The following is a 23,713-nucleotide window of genomic DNA, read 5'->3' on the forward strand; positions in this document are numbered from 1 at the left end:
TGCAGAGCGAGAGCGGAGCGCTCTAATAGGGTGATATGGTACTACAAGGTCATTAAGATAAGATGGGGCCTGATTATTTAAGACCTTGTATGTGAGGAGCAGGATTTTGAATTCAATTCTGGATTTAACAGGAAGCCAATGAAGGGAAGCCAAAACAGGAGAAATATGCTCTCTCTTTCTAGTCCCTGTCAGGACTCTTGCTGCAGCATTTTGGATTAGCTGAAGGCTTTTCAGTGAGTTTTTTGGACATCCTGATAATAATGAATTACAGTAGTCCAGCCTGGAAGTAATAAATGCATGAACTAGTTTTTCAGCGTCACTCTGAGACAGGATATTTCTAATTTTAGAGATGTTGCGCAAATGGAAGAAAGCAGTCTTACATATTTGTTTAATATGTGCGTTGAAGGTCATGTCCTGGTCAAAAATGACTCCAAGGTTCCTCACCGCGTTACTGGAGGCCAAGGTAATGCCATCCAGAGTAAGAATCTGATTAGATACCATATTTCTAAGATTTTCAGGGCCGAGTACAATAACCTCAGTTTTATCTGAATTAAGAAGCAGAAAGTTAGCGGCCATCCAGGTCTTTATGTCTTTAAGACATTCCTGCAGTTTAACTAATTGGTGTGTGTTATCTGGCTTCATGGACAGATAGAGCTGGGTGTCATCTGCATAGCAGTGAAAATGTATGCTATGTCTTCTAATGATACTGCCTAAGGGAAGCATGTATAATGTAAACAGAATTGGTCCTAGCACTGAACCCTGTGGAACTCCATAATTAACCTCAGTGTGTGAAGAGGACTCTCCATTTACATGCACGAATTGGAGTCTATTAGATAGATATGATACAAACCACTGCAGCGCAGTACTTGTAATACCTACAGCATGTTCTAATCGCTCTAATAGGATATTATGATCAACAGTATCGAACGCTGCACTGAGGTCTAGCAGGACAAGCACAGAGATGAGTCCACTGTCAGAGGCCATAAGAAGATCATTTGTAACCTTCACTAAAGCTGTTTCTGTGCTGTGCTGAGCTCTGAAACCTGACTGAAACTCTTCAAATAAACCATTCCTCTGCAGATGATCTGTTAGCTGTTTGACAACTACTCTTTCAAGGATTTTTGATATGAAAGGAAGGTTGGAGATTGGCCTATAATTAGCTAAGACTGCTGGGTCTAGAGATGGCTTTTTGAGTAAAGGTTTAACTACAGCCAGCTTGAAGGCCTGTGGTACATAGCCGATTATTAGAGATAGGTTGATCATATTTAAGATCGAAGAATTAATTAATGGCAGGACTTCTTTGAGCAGTTTTGTAGGAATGGGGTCTAAAAGACACGTTGATGGTTTGGAGGAAGTAATTATTGAAGTTAACTCAGAAAGATCAATTGGAGAAAAAGAGTCTAACTTAATATCAATGGTACTAAGAGTAACTGTAGATAATATTACATCTGTGGGATGATTATTGGTAATTTTTTCTCTAATGATAAAAATTTTATTTGTGAAGAAGTTCATGAAGTCATTACTAGTTAACGTTAAAGGGATGGTTGGCTCAAAAGAGCTCTGACTTTTTGTCAGCCTGGCTACAGAGCTGAAGAGAAACCTGGGGTTGTTCTTATTTTCTTCAATCAGTGATGAATAGTAAGATGTTCTGGCTTTGCGGAGGGCTTTCTTATAAAGCAGCAAACTATTTCTCCAGGCTAAATGATGATCCTCTAGATTTGTGACACGCCATTTCCTCTCCAGATTACGAGTCATCTGCTTTAGGGTACGTGTTTCAGAATTATACCACGGAGTCAGGTACTTCTGATTTGAGGCCTTAGTTTTCACAGGAGCTACAGTATCCAGAGTCGTACGTAGTGAGGAGGTGAAATTATTAACAAGATAATCGACCTCTGTTGGGGTAGCGTTCAGATAGCTGCTTTGCTCTGTGTTGGTACAGGGCATTGGAGATGATAACAGTGGGTGGATTATATTCTTAAACTTAGTTACAGTGCTTTCAGAAAGACATCTACTTTGATAAAGTCTACTCTTCACCGCTGTGTAATCAATTATTGTAAAAGTAAATGTTATCAGGAAATGATCAGACAGGAGAGGGTTTTCAGGAAACACTGTTAAATGTTCAGGTTCGATGCCATATGTTAAAACAAGATCTAGAGTGTGATTAAAGTGGTGGGTGGGTTCTTTTACATTTTGAGAGAAACCAATTGAGTCTAATAACAGATTAAATGCCATGTTGAGGCTGTCATTTTTAGCATCTACATGGATGTTAAAATCACCCACAATAATTATTTTATCTGAGCTCAGAACTAAATTAGATATAAAGTCTGAGAAATCAGACAGAAACTCTGTGTAAGGCCCAGGTGGACGATAGATGATAACAAGTAAGACTGGTTTCTGAGTTTCACAGCTGGGGTGGACAATGTTAAGCATCAGGCTTTCAAATGAATTAAAAGTCTGTCTTGGTCTTTCATTAATTAATAGGCTGGTGTGAAAAATTGCTGCCACACCGCCCCCTCGGCCTGTGCTTCGAGATTTCTGGTAGTTAGAATGGCTCGGGGGTGTTGATTCATTTAAACTAACATAATCATCCTGCTGCAACCAGGTTTCTGTAAGGCAGAGTAAATCAATTTGTTGATCAATTATTAAGTCATGTACTAACAGAGACTTGGAGGAGAGAGACCTAATATTTAATAATCCACATTTCACTGTTTTACTCTTTGGTTCAGATGTGGATACTGTATTGTTCTTTCTTTGTGATTGTTTATGTTTAAGTTGTTTGTTGCTGGTTTTTAGTTTGTTTTTTGTCTTTTTGGAAGCTGACACAGTCTCTATGGAGATGGGTTTTTGGGGGGGTAGCAGGAGGAGAGAAGCTGCAGAGAAGCGTGTAAGACTGCAACTCTGCTTGGTTATCAAAACGGATTATCCGTTTTGATAACCAAGACGACAGACTAGCTCGACGGCAGAGAGACAAGCTAGCTGCCATCAGGACAGTGTGGGATAAGTGGGTGCACCACCTCCACCTGTTTTTTACCCTGGGCCTAATGTCACCATTGATGAGCAGCTGATCCCATTTAGTTGTGAAACATATTGCTTCACGTGTAAATGTGTTGTGTCTTTCCACTCACTCCACTTGATTATAACTGATTTATTTTTGTATAACATTTTATAAAAAAACCCAAAAAAACGAGAAGCACGTTAATTCATAAATGTGATCTAACAAAGGTAAAGGGAAAAAATAACCATGTTTGCTGTTCATATGGCTTGTAATTGGGATGAAGTAAACATCTGTTGAGTAATTTAACATAAAATTGTTTGATAGTGTTAATTTGGAAAGCCAAAACTCTAGCGGGTCCACCAGACCCATGAACACTGGCTGAGTAACAAAAATATGAACACCACACAAGGGTTAAGTTGTAAGAGGTTATTTGGTTGATTTTCGTTTATAATTTTCCACGAAATAAACGCCATATGATTTTCAAACAATGGAGTCAGAAGTACGTTCTAAAACAATTCTCCTGTTGCCATCCACAGCGTTTTCTTGGACTTTTTTGGTGTTTGGAAAATAAAAGGCCGTGACAGGGTCCTTTTTATTCCTGTCTCTCTGTAAATAGTTATATTTTATATATTGATGTCTAACATTTTCCGTTTGAGAATTTTAATATTATTTCAAATAAATTTTTTTAATGACTAATGTCTCAGTTCTACTACACAGCAAATATTGGCACACAACTTGACACATGTACAATTAATTTCATAATATACTAATGAAAAAATATACTACTATATAGGAACATAGTGAAAACCAGTTTTTTAAGAGAATAAAGAGATGTTAGTTTATTTTGGAGTAGAGCTCTATTTATTAAGAAAATTTTAAAAAGGCAGGAACGCGCTTTAGAGGTTTGTTGGTGGCTCAGAGCCGTTGTGGTGAAGTCACTGGGACTTCAAATTGGCTATTCTTTTGGCTGCCAAGACGCTGCTCCCTCTGCCGAGAAGTGGGCCCTGAACTTCTCTTTCTCACCAGGACAGCCTCTCTGGAGGAGTTGTCGGCTGCTACACGACCCAGGCCTTTTTTGAAAAATTAACCTGTGATAAGACACAGCATATCAAGATTGAATTGTTATTATCATATAACTAAAGATGAACCAAACTCTTCACATTTTTATCTAGCTCTCAGTTTTAAGAAAGGCTGGTGACCCCTGTTATAGAGTCTGACAGCTGCAGGGATTATATACAAATATTCAACTGGTTTTATACCAGAATTAAACCAGGTCTAAATAATAAAAAAAAAGACTTTATAAGATAGACCTTCTGTCATGGTTCTGAGTCTGAGGACTCAGTGTTTTGTGTTTCCTTATGCTTTTGTTCATTCGGAGTGTGTATTCTGTTGTGATTTTGCCATTTGTTAGGTTTCTGTTCTTTGCCTGCCTGCTCCCACTCTCTGTGTTCCCTCTGTCTGTCCATGGTGTTATTGGGTCTGCTCATGAGTCTGCCTGTCAAGTTCAGTGTCCTGTCTGGTTCTCTGTATGTTACCAAGATGGCGCCGCGTATGGATGCCCTGGTGCTTCAGTGCGCTACTTTTGTTTTGTTTTTGTGCATTTCTTCTGTGTCTGGGCACTCCTCTGGATACTCTTACACCAGAGAAGAGCTCCTTAACTGCAGGACTACAACGCCTGTGGATTTATTTCCAATATTTGTCGCATCTGCGGCAGATTTACTGCAGACTCTGATCAGGAAAGTGAGACGTCGAAAGAGAGGTAAGCGGGCCGGCGTACTCGTGCGTTTGAGGAGACGCGGACTGAGAACGGCCCTTCCGGGGATCTTCCTTTCCAATGTACGCTCACTCTGGAATAAGATAGACGAACTGGCCCTGATGAGAAGCATGAACAGAGACTTTGCCTCCTCCTGTGTCTTATGTTTTACGGAGTCGTGGCTCAGTGAGGACATCCCGGACTGCGCGCTCAAGCTGGAGGGCTTTCATCTGCTGCGCGCGGACCGGCAGGCCGCTCTCTCCGGTAAAACCAAAGGTGGAGGTGTCTGCTTCTACATCAATAGTGGCTGGTGCACAGATGTAACAGTGATTGCTCAGCACTGCTCTCCCTCTCTGGAATACCTTTTTATTCACTGCAAACCGTTTTATTCTCCGCGGGAGTTTGCTTCATTCATCCTGGCCGCTGTTTACATCCCGCCAGACGCGGATGCGCAGGCAGCTCAGTGCGCACTCGCAGAGCAGATTCTCCACATGGAGCGGACATACCCGGACTCTCTCATCATTGCTCTTGGGGACTTTAACAAAGCCAATCTGAGCCATGAGCTTCCGAAATACAAGCAGTATATTAAATGCCCGACCAGAGAGGAGAGGACATTGGACCACTGCTACAGCACGATCAGCGGGGCCTATCGCGCGGTGCCCCGCGCTTCACTCGGACTTTCTGATCACGTCATGATCCACCTGATCCCCGCGTACAGGCAGAGGCTGAAGCTCTCCAAACCTGTCGTGAGGACTAAAAAACTGTGGAGCAACGAGGCTGTGGAGGAGCTTCGCACGTGTTTGGAGACCACAGACTGGGACACAATGAAGGCTGCTTCTAACAGCTTGGACGAGTTTACGGACACTGTCACCTCCTATATCCACTTCTGTGAGGACAGCATTGTGCCATCACGCACCAGGGTGAGTTATAACAATGACAAACCCTGGTTTACTCCTAAACTCAAAAAGCTGTGGCTGGAAAAGAGAAAGGCGTTCAGAAGCGGAGACAGCGACTGCTACAGAGAGGCCAAGTACAGGTTCACTAAAGAAGTGGACATTGCTAAACATCAGCACTCTGAGAAGATGCAGCAGCAGATCTCAGAGAATGACTCGGCCTCTGTGTGGAAAGGTTTTAGGAATATCACAAACTACAAGCCTAAAACCCCCCACTCCACTGACGACTTGCTCTTGGCCAACACCCTTAACGACTTCTATTGCCGTTTTGACGAGCCATCAGGCAGCCTTCACACCTCCAACGGCCCCAACAATAGAGGCACTTTGGACACTCATTCCCCCACCTCTCCCCCCTCCATAGAGCCATCACCACCTTCAAACTGTTCACCTGCAACACCCGTCTCCTCACCCCACACAAAAGAGGATTTCACACCACCTCCTCCCACCACAACTCTTCATATTCATGAAGCAGATGTGAGGAAGCAGTTTAGGAGTCTGAATGCTCGGAAAGCTCCCGGCCCAGACGGTGTGTCTCCTGCCACCCTCAGACACTGTGCAAACGAGCTGGCCCCAGTGTTTTCTGGCATTTTCAACTCCTCACTGCAGGCATGTCATGTGCCTGCCTGCTTCAAGTCCTCTACCATAATCCCTGTCCCCAAGAAACCTAGGATCACTGGACTAAATGACTACAGACCCGTGGCTCTGACATCTGTGGTCATGAAGTCATTTGAGCGCCTGGTTGTCTCCTATCTCAAGACCCTCACGGCCCCCCTCCTGGACCCCCTGCAGTTTGCATATAGAGCCAACAGGTCTGTAGACGACGCCATCAACATGGCCCTACACTTCATCCTGCAGCATCTGGACTCCCCAGGAACCTACGCCAGGATCCTGTTTGTGGACTTCAGTTCTGCCTTCAACACCATCCTTCCAGACCATCTCCGAGGCAAGCTTTCCCAGATGAATGTGCCTGATCCCATCTGCCGGTGGATCACTGACTTCCTGACGGACAGGAAGCAGCATGTGAGGCTGGGAAAGAATGTCTCGGACTCCCGGACCATCAGCACCGGCTCCCCTCAGGGCTGTGTTCTTTCTCCTCTGCTCTTCTCCCTGTACACCAACTGCTGCACCTCCACCCACCAGTCTGTCAAGCTAATCAAGTTTGCAGATGACACCACCATTATTGGGCTCATCTCGGACGGGGATGAGTCTGCCTACAGGAGGGAGGTTGAACGTCTGGTGTCCTGGTGCAGCCACAACAACCTGGTGCTGAATGCCCAGAAGACAGTGGAGATTATTGTGGACTTCAGGAAGCACACAGCCCCACTCCCCCCCATCATCCTGACTGACACCCCCATCACCTCTGTGGACTCATTCCGCTTCCTGGGTACCACCATCACCCAGGACCTGAAGTGGGAGCCCACCATCACCTCCGTCATCAAGAAAGCCCAGCAGAGGATGTACTTCCTGAGGCAGCTGAAGAAATTCAACCTGCCAACACGGACGATGATGCAGTTCTACACTGCAATCATCGAGTCCATCCTCACCTCCTCCATCACCATGTGGTACGCTGGAGCCACTATCAGGGACAAACAGAGACTGCAGCGTGTTGTGCGCTCTGCTGAGAAGGTGATTGGCTGCAGACTCCCATCTCTGCAGGACCTGTACACCTCCAGGACACTGCGGCGTGCAGCCCGGATCTCAGCTGACCCTTCTCACCCTGGACACAGTCTGTTTGACCTGCTCCCCTCAGGCAGGAGGCTCCGGTCCATTCGCACCAGAACCTCTCGCCATAAGAACAGTTTCTTCCCCTCTGCTGTTGGTCACATGAACAATAACCATATGACTGTCCCCGCCACTAACACATGACCCTACGCTGTGTCACTGCATCATTTCATGTTTGGCACTGATCACCACCTGCACTCATGTATATATCTTTCTACGTAGCACTCATAATTCTTATTCTCATGTATATATCTCATGTATATCCCATGCACATATCTTTCTACATAGCACTTTTAATTCTTATTCTTACTTTTTTTTTTTTTTTTTTTTTTTCATGTCTATTTAAGTGCTATTTATGACACTATGTTTGCACTGAAGCACCGCAGCAATTTCCTAATGTTGTAAACCTCAACATCTGGCAATAAACCCCATTCTGATTCTGATTCTGATTCTGATTCTGATTAGAAACCTTCCTTGGTGGAATTTATTTGGATTCTGGAAGCAGATTGGGAAAAGGAGGTAATTATGTTAAAAACACCTTGAAAGCAAAAATTTATTATTGAGATTATAAGAAAAAAACAAACAAACTGACAGTTTCTTTAGCAGACCCTTGCTGCTCATCAGGTTCAGATATGATTTCAAAAATAGCGCTTTATAACTTGTTGACTTTTAAAAATCTGTTTTAGACTTTTTTATTGATGCCATTGTATACATTAATGTTTGTAGTTTGTAGGACTAACCAGTACCCTAAATTATGTGTTTGGATTATTATTTATTTGTGTGAGGCTACAGTTCATCTCAGGATGGTTAAAACATACTGTCTTAGATGAGCCCTGGCTAGATGTAGAACAGGAATTATGCAATAATCTAGAGATTGAAGACCTACAATTTATCAGCTCAAACATCAAACGACATGAATGCTTTAAAAGCATCAACATCAGGTGTTCTCTGACAGCATGGTGGGAGTTTTAAAAAATGACTAATTCTTCATTTATCCCATGTGTCACGACTGTTGTTGCAATTTTAATATGTAAATCTGAGTGTGCAGGTGCTCCTCCATGATTGGTGCATCCAGAGTGGACAAATTGTACCGACTGGCTACTGACCGGGAGGCAGCGCATAAGAAGACACCGCCAGGGACTGCCAGGTCATTCATCCTCGGCGCAACCCAACCAGCAGACCATGTGTTCACTGTTTAACTATGTTGGTTTAATGTAGGAGCATGTAGGAGTGGACCGCCTTTTTGTTCGATTACAGTTTTCTCCTGTTTTTGTTAGGGTAGGTAGGTAAGTAATTGTCGTTTGGTTTAGTTCTTTTGAATAGGTAAGTTTGATTTACTCCTGAGATAGGCTCCCTTTTGTTTGTTGTTTTGGCCTTGGGTTCACCCCGAAGTTATAATTCGCTCCCTTCCTTTGTTTATAAATTCATCCATCCATCCATCCATCTTCATCCCCTTTATCCAAGGCCGGGTCGCGGGGGCAGCAGCCTAAGCAAAGAGGCCCAGACCACCCTCTCCCCAGCCACCTCCTCCAGCTTATCCGGGGGAATACCAAGGCGTTCCCAGGCCAGCCGAGAGATATAATCTCTCCAGCGTGTCCTGGGTCTGCCCCGGGGCCTCCTCCCGGTGGGACATGCCTGGAACACCTCACCCAGGAGGCGCCCAGGGGGCATCCTTGTCAGATGCCCGAACCACTTCAGCTGGCTCCTTTCGATGTGGAGCAGCAGCTGCTCTACTCTGAGCCCCTCCCGGATGGCCGAACTTCTCACCCTATCTCTAAGGGAGAGGCCAGCCACCCTTCGGAGGAAGCTCATTTCTGCCGCTTGTGTCCGCAATCTCGTTCTTTCGGTCACTACCCACAGCTCGTGGCCATAGGTGAGGGTAGGGACATAGATCGACCGGTAAATTGAAAGCTTCGCTTTTATACTCAGCTCCCTCTTCACCACGACGGACCGGTGCAGCGTCCGCATTACTGCAGCTGCAGCCCCAATCCATCTGTCGATCTCCGGCTCCCTTCTCCCATCACTCGTGAACAAGACCCCGAGATACTTGAACTCCTCCACTTGGGGCAGGAACTCATCCCCGACCCGGAGTGGGCACTCCACCCTTTTCCGGCTGACCCCCACCGTGCCGGACCAGGCCGTAACTCCGTCGGATTCATTCTTTGTGCTCCGTGCGGACAGAACGGCAGAGTCGAACAAAACCAAAGGTGGAGAAGTGTGTTTCATGGTAAACAGAAAGTGGTGTGATGCCAGGAGCATTTCTACTCTCTCCAGCGGCTGCTTGCCACATCTGGAGTTCCTGAGCATTAAGTGCCGCCCTTTCTATCTGCCCCGTGAGTTCACCTCAGTCATCACCACGGTGGTCTACATCCCACCCCAAGCGGACACAGGTATGGCTTTGTCCGAATTACATGATGTGCTGAGCTCGCTTCAAAACAAGGACCCAGGCGCAGCCCTCATTGTAGCAGGAGACTTTAACAAAGCAAACCTCAGACAAGTCATGCCAAACTTTTACCAGCATGTCTCGTGTCCAACGAGAGGGGATCGGATTTTGGATCACTGTGTGGACAAGAGATATTTTATTTTGTATTTTTATGATGACATTTTATAATCAGAACTATCATTGATTAATCATTTATCATTGTTGAATCTGATGACAGCATAATCTCTGAATTATATCTATGGTAATCTGAGTAAAGATTAATGTATGCATATTATCATCAGTTTAATCAGTCTCAAATGGTATTCACAGCATTGTATTCACCGCTTGAGCTGGAGGGTCCAGCAGGACCTTCTTCTGATTCACTTGCAGGCCTCACATAGAGAGTTATGTAAAACACGCAAATACACGCACGTTCACACACACACTTATTAACAAAGGGAGGTCGTCTCAGGACTCTTTGAGTTGGACTCACAGTTTCACAAAATACACACCAATAACACACTTTGTTTTTCTAAAGTATCATCTGATGTCTATATAAGGAGAACTTTTGGAGTGTGGAGAACTTATCATTTCCAGTAAGGTCTAACTGTGTGACGTCATCATGGGTAATATAAGGATGGAGAGCCTCCGCCCGGCGGAGAATCTGTTGCAAGTTTTCTTCCCACACTTCTGCGCAAAGTGTGTAAAATAAAGATCACTATTTTGACACCTTGCCTCGACTCAGCCTGCTTTCTTCTCTTACCCAAAACGAACGAATCTTAACAATTCTTGGTGCCGAAACTCCGGTGGGGAGGAGAGGAGCTTGCGGCTGCTCTGTGGAAGGTGCCAAAACGACGGAGGTCAGCAGCATATCTGAGTGATAAGCCAGGCGACATAAAGGTGAGTGCCACCTGTTGATTTTTATTCAAAGGCGCTAAAATTGGAAGTTAAAACTAAATTTAATAAATTAATATTCACTCAGTATAGGCTTCTGATGTCTGTCAATAGTGATTGGTGGGGTAATTAGTGTTAAAGCTGTGGGGAATATTGGACTGATGAAATATATTGCTGTTTAATGGATGTATTGAGTTAAGAGGTTATGTTTTAAGTCAATAAGTGTGTTTATTTTGATGTGGGTTGAGGACAAATAGTAGTCTAGGGTAATTTGGTTTGATTGATCAGCAGAAACGCGGTTTCGGGCGTCAGGTAATTAATAGTTGAGGGTGGAGACCTCACTTTGATGCTTATAATATCTTGAGTAAATTTAATTAGGACGGGGGCGTGGCCCCTAGGAATGCAGTTGTGTTCAGCGTTTTGGCAAACGCCACATACCTACGGACGCGTGGTTATGTTTAAGCCCGGAGTTGGTCTTCCGTGGGGACCTGGGACCCCCTAAACAGGCTAGGCAATCTATGAGGGACGGCCTTATACTGCATTGTTTGATTGACAGAGTCGGACTCGGCTGTGACCATTTAACGCTGGGGACTTGTGAACTTTAAGTAAAGCCAAAAGCGTGAACTGGGATATGCGGCTGGTGGAGGTCCTGGTTTTTCCTGGCGGGGAGCAGTTATAAATTAATTAGGGCTTAGGAATTTGAACGCTTTTCGGGAGGGCGTTCCCGAAGCGAATATTGATCAGGAAGGGCGCGGCCCTGGGCTGAAAGATGCTTTTAAATTAGTCAAAAAGTTTAGGAACACCAGCAGAGAAATAGAGAAGATAAGTTGTTCTGGCATATGGTGTTTTCTTATGTCTATGCCTTTATGTAAATAGAATGTAAATTACTTGTGTGCGTCTATGTAAATAAAGTGTAAATTAGTTGTATAAACTGTCTGTTGAATTTCTCCTGTGTGGCTGCAAAGTGGAAAAAAAAAGGAAAACTCTTTTCTTTTCTCTCTCTGAAGAGGAGGAGAAGGGACTCTGTGTGTGTATGTGTGCAACATACAGAGGCCTCTTCTTAGGAGAAGGAGGGGCAGCGTGCCTGTGCCGAGCGGTATGTGTGTCTGCGAGAGAAAGAGAAGGTGGGGGCCGAGTGCTGTGTGTGTGTAGCTGCTGGCTTTGTTTTATCTCCCTATTTCTCCATTTCTATGCTCCTTATTTTTTTATTTTTTTTTGGTTAGGTGAAGGTGTGTTTCAGAAGTGTGGTTAAAAGATATCAGTATATTAAATAAACTAAACCTTGTAGTCTTGTGTTTGTGTTTTCCTAATGTGAGTATGGTTTAATGGGATCTAATGTGTAATGATCTCTCGTGTAAGACACCCGTAAAATAGGAGTGTGTTGCTAAATATATTGGTGAAAATTGAGAACTTTGTGTGATTGCTGGGAGATTTTTCTGGTTGGGTCATATTTCCTCCTTGACCTGGAAAAAGGTAGAGAGGACGTTTTCAGGGGAGAAAATTAAAGGCCGAAAAGAAGCTCATGATTGAAAAACAAAGTAAGTATTGCAAGCTTATGATTGTCTCCCAAGGCGTTTCTCACTGGATGCAAGAGGAAGTGAAGGACACCAAACCAGTCTTAACAAAGGAAGCCGAGGCTAAGGCAACATTATATCCTAGCCTGAAGGAATTCCTGAGTGCCCCACCCCCTCCTTATGTCTGTCCAGTGGTAACTTTGGAGGGTGGCACCCTCTGGGGTCCGGAGGAAGAACATGGACCGTTAAAGGAGGGATTGTGAATGTACAGGAAAATCTTATACCATCGACATCTGCTCGGAGTGCAGAGGAGGCAGACACAAGAGTGGGGCAGCCTCAATCATCGGCAGCTGCATCACAGGTGAGTCAGTCCCACCCAGCTGCTGGGACATCACAAGGAAGCACTACACGGGGGGTGATCTTGATCCCTCCCTCTATTTTCAGCCCAGATGGAGCTACAGAAGAAGCTCAACCTGTGGCTTCCACGAGTACAGGTCAGGTGACACCGCAACAGCCCAATCAGGGAAATCAATCCCAGGAGTTCTGGACTTCTGAGGAAGATTCACCTTCACGGGGCGATCGTGGCTCAAGAGTTGGGAGTTTGCCTTGTAATCGGAAGGTTGCCGGTTCGAGCCCCGGCTTGGACAGTCTTGGTCGTTGTGTCCTTGGGCAAGACACTTCACCCGTTGCCTACTGGTGGTGGTCAGAGGGCCCGGTGGCGCCAGTGTCCGGCAGCCTCGCCTCTGTCAGTGCTCCCCAGGGTGGCTGTGGCTACAATGTAGCTTGCCATCACCAGTGTGTGAATGTGTGCGTGAATGGGTGGATGACTGGATATGTAAAGCGCTTTGGGGTCCTTAGGGACTAGTAAAGCGCTATATAAATACAGGCCATTTTACCATTCACAGCAGTATCAGAGGGCGCCATCAAAGGCGAGCCAAAAAACCAGCCAGAGGTTGACGGTTGACAACCTGGAGAAAGAACAGTGGCAAGGCCACGTTGTTGGGAAAGTATCTGACAACCGAGAGGCTGTGATAAAGCTGGAACGGATGTTGAAAAGACTGGAGGAAAAAGGCATAGCATCACCACGAACCGTAGCATAAACGCTTGAGGCATTGGAAAAGGACTTGGCGGCCTCTGTAAACAAAACACGAAAATCTAGAGAGGTGTCGAACCTGGAAAAGGGAGGATTCGCCCCAAAGTTTCAGGGTCCCCCAGGAAGGACAACGCTTCGTTCTGGGAGGGTTCTGGATGGAGGAAGAGATAAAAGACCGTCGATTTTTGAAAAGAATCGGAAACAGAATGTTGCATTGCAAACCGGAGAAGGGCAGTGTGACGCAGAGGAGGAATTGTCCCTCACAATGCCTTTACTGACGGGTTCACAGTGCGAACCAGTCTACCACCCCTATAATATCAGGGATCTTGAGGCTCTGGTGAAGCAGCTGCCCCCGATCACAGAGGGAGGAGCGGCTTGGTTGAGAAGACTAGCAAGTCTTACAGAAGGAGAGGAACTTGCCCTGGGAGATTTTAGGGCTATCGGTGGGAGGACCTTTAGAGTTGGAGGCCTCGCAGATGTGGAGGAGATAGCAAGAACAGTATGCCAACCAAATGATGTCCCCTATGCAAGGGTGCGAAATGCTCTCTCTGACGCAGTGCGTGAGAAGTATCCGACCCATAATATTGGCACTATCCCTAGGATTGTGTGGAGCCCAGAACATTCCCCTAGAGAATTTATAGAGCACGCAAAAGAACAGTGGATTCTCCAAACTGGAGAACATCCTGGGCAGGATGGGGAACCGCGGGCGTGGTTCCGATGCGCGGTTTTAGCAGGTCTGCCAGAACGAGTGAGAGCAGATCTACAGAAGAATCCAGACTTTGCGGTGGCGGATTCAGCAAAATGGGAGAGGCATATCATACATCGACTTGAGCTGGAAAAAGATGAGGTGAACAAGAAAAAACAGGAGCTGGAGGAGGCGCAAGGGCAGTTAGTAAAATTGAAATTGGCTGAGGCGAGAGAAAAACTAAACGAAAAGAAAAAGCAAACCAAAAATGGAGCTAAGAAGATGCTGGTGGCACAGCCGCAGGGCGATCCGGGGCCTGGTTGGCCAGATTTGGATCCGGTTCTGTACCCTGATGACCGATGGCCCGCCAATGGAGCAAGGCAAGGAAGACCCGCAGGGAATTGGGGGGCTACTAGGTCGTTGAGGGGGCGTGGTGGATCTCAAAGGGGAGGCGGACCAAGGGGTCGTGGTTTGGGGGGACCTATGCTGGACCCTGATCTGTGTAGAAGGTGTGGAGGACAAGGACACTGGGCTCGTAACTGTCCTACGCCATGGCTACCAGAAACAAGTTATCAACCACCACCCCAGGCACAGAGAGTGCCGCGAGGCAGGACATTCCAGACAAGGGGACTTCAAGCTCCAAACCCAGGTATGGCGCCGGTGGCTCAGTATCCCCTGGCCTACTGGGGCGGAGAGGAGGAGCTGTACTGACGGGACCCACAGAGACTCGGCAGCAGGGGAATGGCAGACCCTCTGTTGCCGATGACCGTGGAAGGAACTGAAATGACCTTCCTTGTGGACACTGGAGCGACTTATTCAACGCTGAGACAAAAACCAAGCAGTGCCACGCTTTCCAATCACGTGGTCAGTGTTGTGGGGTTCTCTGGGGTCCCGATGACTCTGCCGACAACCAATCCAGCCCTGACGGTGCTGGGAAAACAGACATTGAAGCACAGCTATGTGGTATCTCCCCATGTGCCTGTGAACTTGATGGGCAGGGATCTGCTCATTAAACTGGGGGCCACTATCATGTGTTCAGCTGATGGACTAACAGTGACACTTCCAGGAGGAAAATAATTCCTTTGCCTGGGGACTTTTTCAAAGAACCAGTACTTGCTGAAAGACTGTGAACAAACGACGGCTGACATTTACTGGGGTCGGTTGGTGGAAGAAGGCATTCTGAGACAGTATCAGTTGTGGAAACCTTGGATTATGGCCTTGGCGGTCTATTCTCCCCCCCGAGATCCATTCCATGTGACCCTCTTCTATGATAGGAACGATGATGAAATTTATAGGGACCTGTTCCAGTCTGACCTTGAAGGTCAGACCTGGAATGTGTGTTCTCAGAACATCTATATCGGTCCTGAAGGCGTCGCTGCAGCAGTAAATTTAACCGAAGAACAACGGCCTTGGTTCAAAATGGGACCTGATTCAGTGCCCCACATTACATTGGCGGTCCATGAGGGTCATCGGGCGAAGGAGCTGGGAACAATGGTCAAGAAAGCCCTCGACGAACCTGACTGGCAAGCTACTCAGATTCCAGACATTTGGTACTCGCCAAAATGCAAAATTTACCGTATCACTTGTCAATCAGAGGACACAGTGATTTTGGAGCATGAACAAATCTCAAGAATCCATGGGAGAGAAAGAATAGACCATGCGGATGCAGTTGCCGCACTTGCGACTCTTCCTGACACCTTATAGTCATCAGGGTCTACAGATGTGGGCCTGGCAATTTGGTCGCCTGTTTTGTTCCAGCTGAAGTCGCAAACGCCAATTTGGAAACCGCAGTATAGGCAAAAGAGAGAAGCTGAGGAGGGAATTGCAGAAACCATTGAAGGACTATTGAAAGTAGGGGTGCTTGAGCCCTCTCAATCCTACTGGAACACTCCTATTTTGCCAGTAGAGAAGCACGGGACAGGAAAGTACAGAATGGCACATGACTTAAGAGCCATTAATGCCATTTTACGTACTGACACGGTACCTGTCCCAAATCCATACACAGCATTGACGGCATTAACACCAGAACAGAAGTGGTTTACATGTATTGATCTAGCGAATGCATTTTTCTGTCTCCCGTTACATGAGTCTCTGAGGGACATTTTTTCATTCACATATAGGGGGCAACAGTACAGATACACACGGTTGCCACAAGGGTTTGCACTCTCCCCTGGCATTTTCAACCAAGTGTTGAAAGAGGCTCTATCGCCATGCCACCTACCAGAGGGATGTTCACTGGTGCAATATGTTGATGATTTGCTCATTGCGGCTCCGTCTGCTTCGGCATATACGGCAGCTTCACTTACCATACTGAAGAGACTCGCTGATTGCGGATTCAAAGTCAGTAAAGAAAAGTTGCAGTTGGTCCGACCAGAAGTAACATTTCTGGGCAGAGTTTGACACTGGTGAGTTTGACACCTTGCCTGGACTCAGCCTGCTTTCTTCTCTTACCCAAAACGAACGAATCTTAACAACTGCTACACGCCATACAAGCAGGGCTACAAAGCTGTCTCACACCCGGCTTTTGGGAAGTCTGACCACAACGCCATCTTCCTCATTCCCCAGTATAAACAAAGCATACGGAGGGAAGACGTGACCACGAGGGAGGTAAAACGGTGGACTGCCCAATCAGAAGCTACGCTACAGGACGCACTCAACGACGTCGACTGGGACATGTTCAGAGCATGCGCAGTCGACATCAACGAGTTTACGGAAGTAGCAGTATGCTTCGTCAATATGCTATCCCCACTGCGAGAGTCACCACATTCCCAAACCAGAAACCGTGGATGGACAGATCGATCCGCACTGCAGTAAACGCCAGGACCGCCTCCTACAACGCGGGTCTCGCCACTGGCGATATGAGCGCCTACAAAGCGGCTTCATACGGCGTGCGGCGCGCGGTGAGAGATGCCAAACGCCGGTACCGGGAACGTGTGGAGTCCCGCTTCCACCAGGGCGACACACGGAGTATGTGGCACAGACTACGCACCATTACGGACTACAAAGCCAGGGACACTGCGCCGATCAACGCCGACTCTGCATTCACAAACGAGCTGAATCGGTTCTACGCCCGTTTCGAGGTTAGCCAGGCGGCTCATGCTATCTACCGCCTGACTACCGAGGACAGTGACGTCATCAGCGAGAGACCGGTGACCAGCATCGCGGAGCATGACGTCCGAGCGGCACTGAGGAGAGTGAACACAAGGAAAGCGGCGGGGCCAGACGGCATCACCGGCCGTCTGCTGCGCTGCTGTGCTGACCAGCTAGCAGGTGTGTTCACTTACATCTTCAACGAGTCCCTGGCAAAGTCTGTGGTCCCCACATGCTTCAAAAGATCCACCATCATCCCTGTGCCAAAGAACAGCAAACCCTCATCCCTGAACGATTACCGGCCAGTTGCACTGACCTCGGTAGTAATGAAGGTGTTTGAGAGGCTGCTGAAGAACATCATCTCCTCCTCCATCCCAGACACCACAGATCCGCTGCAGTTCGCCTACAGATCCAATAGATCCACAGAGGATGCCATCGCCCACGTCCTACACACCACTCTCAGCCATGTGGACAAGAAACAGGGTAACTATGTGCGAATGCTGTTTGTTGATTACAGTTCAGCGTTTAACACAATAGTGCCCTGCAGACTGTTCACAAAGCTCAGGGATCTGGGACTTAACAGCCGTCTGTGTGCATGGGTGTTGGACAGCATAGGTCCCCCTCACTGGCAGACCTCAGGTGGTGAGGGTGGGCAGGTGCTTCTCCAACAGCATCACCATCAACACAGGAGCACCTCAGGGATGTGTCCTCTCGCCACTGCTCTACTCCCTCTACACTTCAGACTGTGTGGCCACCCATGGCTCCAACACCATTGTGAAGTTTGCTGACGACACAGTGGTGTTGGGTGCCATCTCCAACAACGATGAGGCGGCCTACATGGATGAAGTGAAGAATCTGGCATCATGGTGCCAGGACAACCACCTCCAGCTGAACGTCTGCAAGACCAAGGAGCTGGTGGTGGACTTCAGAAGGAGTCAGCACAGAGACTACAAGCCCATTATCATCAATGGAGCTCCAGTGGAGAGGGTGCAGTCCTTCAAGTATCTTGGTGTCCACATCTCCTCAGACCTGACATGGGCTGCCCTCATTCAGGTCCAGACCAAAAAGACTAGGCAGCGCCTGTATCACCTACGACAACTGAGGAAGTTCGGGGTCTCTCCAAAGATCCTCAGGATTTTCGATACAGGCGCTGTGGAGAGCATCCTCACACAGAACATGACATCGTGGTTCGGGAACAGCTGTGTGAAGGACCAAAAAGCTCTCCAGAGAGTGATCCGTACAGCAGAACGCTGCTGCAGAATTGCTCTCCCCCCGCTTCAGGACACCTACACCAGGAGATGCCGGACTAGAGCAGCGCAGATACTGAAGGACCCGTCCCATCCTGGCAACAAACTGTTCCAACTTCTGCAATCTGGTAGAAGGTTCCGCATCATCCGGGCAAGGACAGAGAGACTCAAGAGGAGCTTCTATCCCCAAGCCATCCGTGCCCTAAACACACACACCCGCCCTCTTACATCATCTATAATTGACTGAGACAGGACTCTCTTCCAGACACTCTAAACCCAGGCACAATGTACATTCCAAATTCCTTTCATTTTAAATATGTTTATATTGTCTATCCTGTAAAATAGTCAGATGTCTATTCATATTAATGTACAGAATTCACCTGCTTGCTGCTACTACTGCACATTCACCCAGTGTATATACTAAAAAACACCCAGCACGCCCCTGCGGGCGGTTTATCCTTCAAGCTCGGGTCCTCTACCAGAGGCCTGGGAGCTTGAGGGTCCTGCGCAGTATCTTAGCTGTTCCCAGGACTGCGCTCTTCTGGACAGAGATCTCCGATGTTTTTCCCGGGATCTGCTGGAGCCACTCGCCTAGCTTGGGAGTCACCGCACCTAGTGCTCCGATTACCACGGGGACCACCGTTACCTTCACCCTCCACATCCTCTCGAGCTCTTCTCTGAGCCCTTGGTATTTCTCCAGCTTCTCGTGTTCCTTCTTCCTGATATTGCTGTCATTGGGAACCGCTACATCGATCACTACGGCCGTCTTCTTCTGTTTGTCTACCACCACTATGTCCGGTTGGTTAGCCACCACCATTTTGTCCGTCTGTATCTGGAAGTCCCACAGGATCTTAGCTCGGTCATTCTCCACCACCCTTGGGGGCATCTCCCATTTTGACCTCGGGACTTCTAGGTTATACTCGGCACAGATGTTCCTGTACACTATGCCGGCCACTTGGTTATGGCGTTCCATGTATGCCTTGCCTGCTAGCATCTTGCACCCTGCTGTTATGTGCTGGATTGTCTCTGGGGCATCTTTACACAGCCTGCACCTGGGGTCTTGCCTGGTGTGATAGACCCCAGCCTCTATGGATCTTGTACTCAGAGCTTGTTCTTGTGCTGCCATGATTAGTGCCTCTGTGCTGTCTTTCAGTCCAGCTTTGTCCAGCCACTGGTAGGATTTCTGGATATCAGCCACCTCCTCTATCTGCCGGTGGTACATACCGTGCAGGGGCCTGTCCTTCCATGATGGTTCCTCGTCTCCCTCCTCTTTCTTGGGTTTCTGCTGCCTGAGGTATTCACTGAGCACTCGGTCAGTTGGGGCCATCTTCCCAATGTATTCTTGGATGTTCCTTGTCTCATCCTGGACTGTGGTGCTGACACTCACCAGTCCCCGGCCCCCTTCCTTCCGCTTAGCGTACAGCCTCAGGGTGCTGGACTTGGGGTGAAACCCTCCATGCATGGTCAGGAGCTTTCTTGTCTTTATGTCAGTGGCTTCTATCTCCTCCTTTGGCCAGCTTATTACCCCAGCAGGGTACCTGATCACGGGCAGGGCGTATGTGTTGATGGCCCGGATCTTGTTCTTACCATTCAGCTGACTCCTCAGGACTTGCCTGACCCTCTGCAGGTACTTGGTGGTTGCAGCCTTTCTAGCGGCCTCTTCATGGTTCCCATTTGCCTGCGGGATCCCCAGGTACTTGTAACTGTCCTCTATGTCTGCAATGTTGCCTTCTGGTAGTTCAATCCCCTCAGTTCTGACTACCTTCCCTCTCTTTGTTACCATCCGACTACACTTCTCCAGTCCGAACGACATTCCAATGTCATTGCTGTATAGCCTGGTAGTGTGGATCAGTGAATCGATGTCTCGTTCACTCTTGGCATACAGCTTGATGTCATCCATGTACAGGAGGTGGCTGACAACTGCTCCATTCCGTAGTCGGTATCCGTAGCCAGTCTTGTTAATGATCTCACTGAGGGGGTTCAGGCCTATGCAGAACAGCAGTGGGGACAGAGCATCTCCTTGGTAGATCCCGCACTTGATGGTAACTTGTGCTATGGGCTTGGAGTTGGCCTCTAGTGTTGTACGCCACATCCCCATTGAGTTCCTGATGAAGGCTCTTAGGGTCCCATTGATCTTGTACAATTCTAGGCATTCCAGTATCCAGCTGTGGGGCATTGAGTCATAGGCCTTCTTGTAATCAATCCAGGCAGTGCACAGGTTGGTCAGTCTGGTCTTGCAGTCTCGGCTGATTGTTCTGTCTACCAGTAGCTGGTGTTTTGCACCTCTGGTATTCTTGCCAATTCCTTTCTGTGTCCCGCTCATGTATTGACCCATGTGCCTGTTCATCTTAGCCGATATGATGCCTGACAGGAGCTTCCATGTAGTACTGAGGCAGGTTATTGGTCGGTAGTTGGAGGGGACCGGTCCCTTCTTGGGGTCCTTGGGGATCAGGACCGTCCGGCCTTCAGTTAGCCATTCCGGGTGTCTTTCGTTAACTAGCAGCTGGTTCATTTGTGCTGCCAGACGCTCGTGGAGTGCAGTCAGCTTCTTCAGCCAGTAGGCGTGAACCATGTCGGGCCCTGGTGCTGTCCAACTCTTCATACTGGAGACCCTTTCTTGGATATCTGCCACTGTGATGGTTACTGGACCCTGTTCAGGGAGGTCGCTGTGGTCTGCCCTCAGATCCTCTAGCCACTGAGCATTGCCGTTATGGGTTGCATCCTTCTCCCATATGCTCTTCCAGTATTGCTCCGTCTCCAGCCTTGGTGGTGCTGTTCTCTTATTGTTCCCTTGCCACTGAGAGTACACCTTTGCTGGTTCTGTGGAGAACAGCTGGTTTATTCTCCTGCCTTCTATCTCTCTGGTGTACCTCCTCAAGCGGCTGGCCAAGGCTGTGAGTCTTTGCTTGGCAGTTTCCAAGGCCTCAGGTATGGACAACTTGCTGTATTTCTTAGGCACCTTATTTGTCGCACCTTTCTGCAACTCCGTTAGTTGGCTAACCTCCCTCCGTGCTACTTTGATCTTGCCCTCTAGCCTCCTTCTCCATGGAGGGTACTGCCCCTTGTGGCTGTTCAACTTGTAGCCAAGCATCTCACTGATCACTGCTGCCGTATTGTAGATCAGCTTGTTAGTGTCGGTAATCGTGGTTGTAGGTATTGCCCGTAGTGCTGCATTAACATCATCTAGCAGACCTTCTGAGGGTCTGCTAGATATATATATATATATATATATATATATATATATATATATATATATATATATATATATATATATATAATGTTCTTCCTCTACACCCCCCCCCCAAATTTTTGCACATGTCGAGGAGCGTGTCAGGCTACATTTCACTGTGTGTTATACTTGTATAACTATGCATGTGACAAATAAAGAACCTGGAACCTTGAACCTTGATAATCTGTGCTGCTACGTATTTTCTAGAGGCTGTCCCTCTCAGGAGGTTCTCTGCACCGCTCATTACTAAGGCCTTAAAGTTTTTCACTACCTTTAGACTCCCCAGAGTAGTCCAGACAGACGAATATACTAATTTTACATCCAAACTTTTCAAGCTGGTTATGAAGTCTTTAGGAATCGAGCAATTTAGTTTCTTAGTTTTAATTTTATTTATATAGCACCAAATCACAACAGCTGCCTCAAAGTACTTTATTTTGTAAACAAGATGAAAACACCACCAGAATCAGGCTCAGGAAGGGCCGGCCATCTGCCACGACCAGCTGCAACCAGGTGAGGGGAGAAAGACCGTCATGGCCCATGTAAGCAGCTGGGAGAATTCCCGTGTGGGTCCTTGCCTCTGGTGCCTGCTTCTGGGCAAGTCTGCCATCTTCTAATATGGGCAGCTCACCCGGAGTTAATCTTTGACAGTCAATGGAGGGTATTTATGACCAGCTTCTCCGTTGTCTCACCACCAGTTCATCAGCTCACCTATGTTGGTAACAGGCTCACACTTCTAGCTGAAGATCCAAGTCTGCTTATTTGGCCTTTTATCTCCTCCAGCTTCGTTGGCTCACCACTAAACCACACCGCAGCATAGCTCACCTCTTTAATACTGGTCACAACCTCACTGGATTTCGGCCCACTCTAGGGAGAAAACACCTGCCACACTTACCTGCCTGCCCTTCTGTCATCTTAGCTCATGAGGATTCTGGAAAATTCAAGTCAGCCCATCTTAGCTGCTCTCAGCCTACCACTCGGACCTCTGCCACACCCTCCAAGCCCAACTGGAGCTCCAAGCTCCACCTGCCAAAGTAAGCCACACTAACTCAGATTCCGCTATCATCTCTGGATCTACACATGCATGCACTAACTCAGTTTCTCTGTTTCCTCAGTGTGACCCTGCAACCATGATGACACCAGTCTCCCGTTGTGTAACATACCCCAGGCCACCACGTTTGAATTCCATGCCAAGTATTATATTGTGTGTTAAACCACGCCACTGCTTAACACCGAGAAGAGAAGGAGCTCATCGTGGACTACAGGAGGAATGCTGACCCACATCCACCCATCCACATTAAGGGTCGGCTGTGGAGCGTGTGAGCAGCTTCAAGTTCCTGGGAGTCCGCATCTCCGAGGATCTCACCTGGACAACCAACTGCTATAAGCTGGTCAAGAAGGCTCACCAGCGCCTCTTCTTCTTGAGGACTCTGAGGAAGAACCACCTGTCCTCAGACATCCTGGTGAACTTCTATCGTTGCACCATCGAGAGCATCCTGACCAACTGTATAACAGTCTGGTACGGGAACTGCTCTGCCTCGGACCGGAAGGCGTTGCAGAGGGTCTTAAAACTACCCAGCGCATCGCCGGAGCACCATTTCCTGCCATAAAGGACATCTACAGGAAGCGGTGTCTGTAAAGGGCTGGGAAAATCATCAAAGACCCCAGTCACCCATCACATGGACTCTTCACCCTCCTGCCCTCTGGGAGGCGCTACAGGAGCCTCCGGACTAAGACCACCAGGTACCGGAACAGCTTCTTCCCCACAGCTGTCAGACTCCTGAACTCTGCCTCCTGACATCTGACCCACGTTAAACTCATGGACTGAACATACACACCCCCACAATGGACAACTGTACCCTCAAACACACAATAACATGGACTGAACCACCACTCACAACCACTAGCACTTTATATAGCCTCTGTAGGAATTATATCTCACTTATCTTAACTGCACTACTGTATAGCTCTGTGTAAATAATCATTCTGTACATACGATAATCTTTAACCCTACAACTGTTTACAACTTGCATAGTTTCCATTTCTGTATAGCTGTATATCTCAGATTTCTGTAAAGTTATTTATTTCATATTCTGTATAGTTTTTCATATTTATATCC

The 23,713-nt window shown here is 47.4% G+C and overlaps 1 protein-coding gene across 1 annotated transcript in view; it reads right to left on the minus strand.

Moving 5' to 3' along the window:
• Positions 1-3,926: 3,926 nt before the first annotated feature.
• LOC146556045 (heat shock 70 kDa protein 12A-like) overlaps positions 3,927-23,713 on the minus strand; it is a 70,752-nt gene continuing 50,965 nt past the window's right edge. The window contains exon 8 of the mRNA XM_085248672.1: positions 3,927-4,083. Within this exon, the coding sequence (XP_085104798.1) occupies positions 3,951-4,083 (133 nt within the window). The 3' untranslated portion in view covers positions 3,927-3,950. The remainder of the gene's footprint in view (positions 4,084-23,713) is intronic.

The sequence above is a fragment of the Mchenga conophoros genome, linkage group LG16 (assembly GCF_057382185.1).
Source record: "Mchenga conophoros isolate Kocher_MC1m ecotype Shallow Benthic linkage group LG16, M_conophoros_male_GT1.1, whole genome shotgun sequence".
In the NCBI taxonomy this organism is placed as follows: Eukaryota; Metazoa; Chordata; class Actinopteri; order Cichliformes; family Cichlidae; genus Mchenga; species Mchenga conophoros.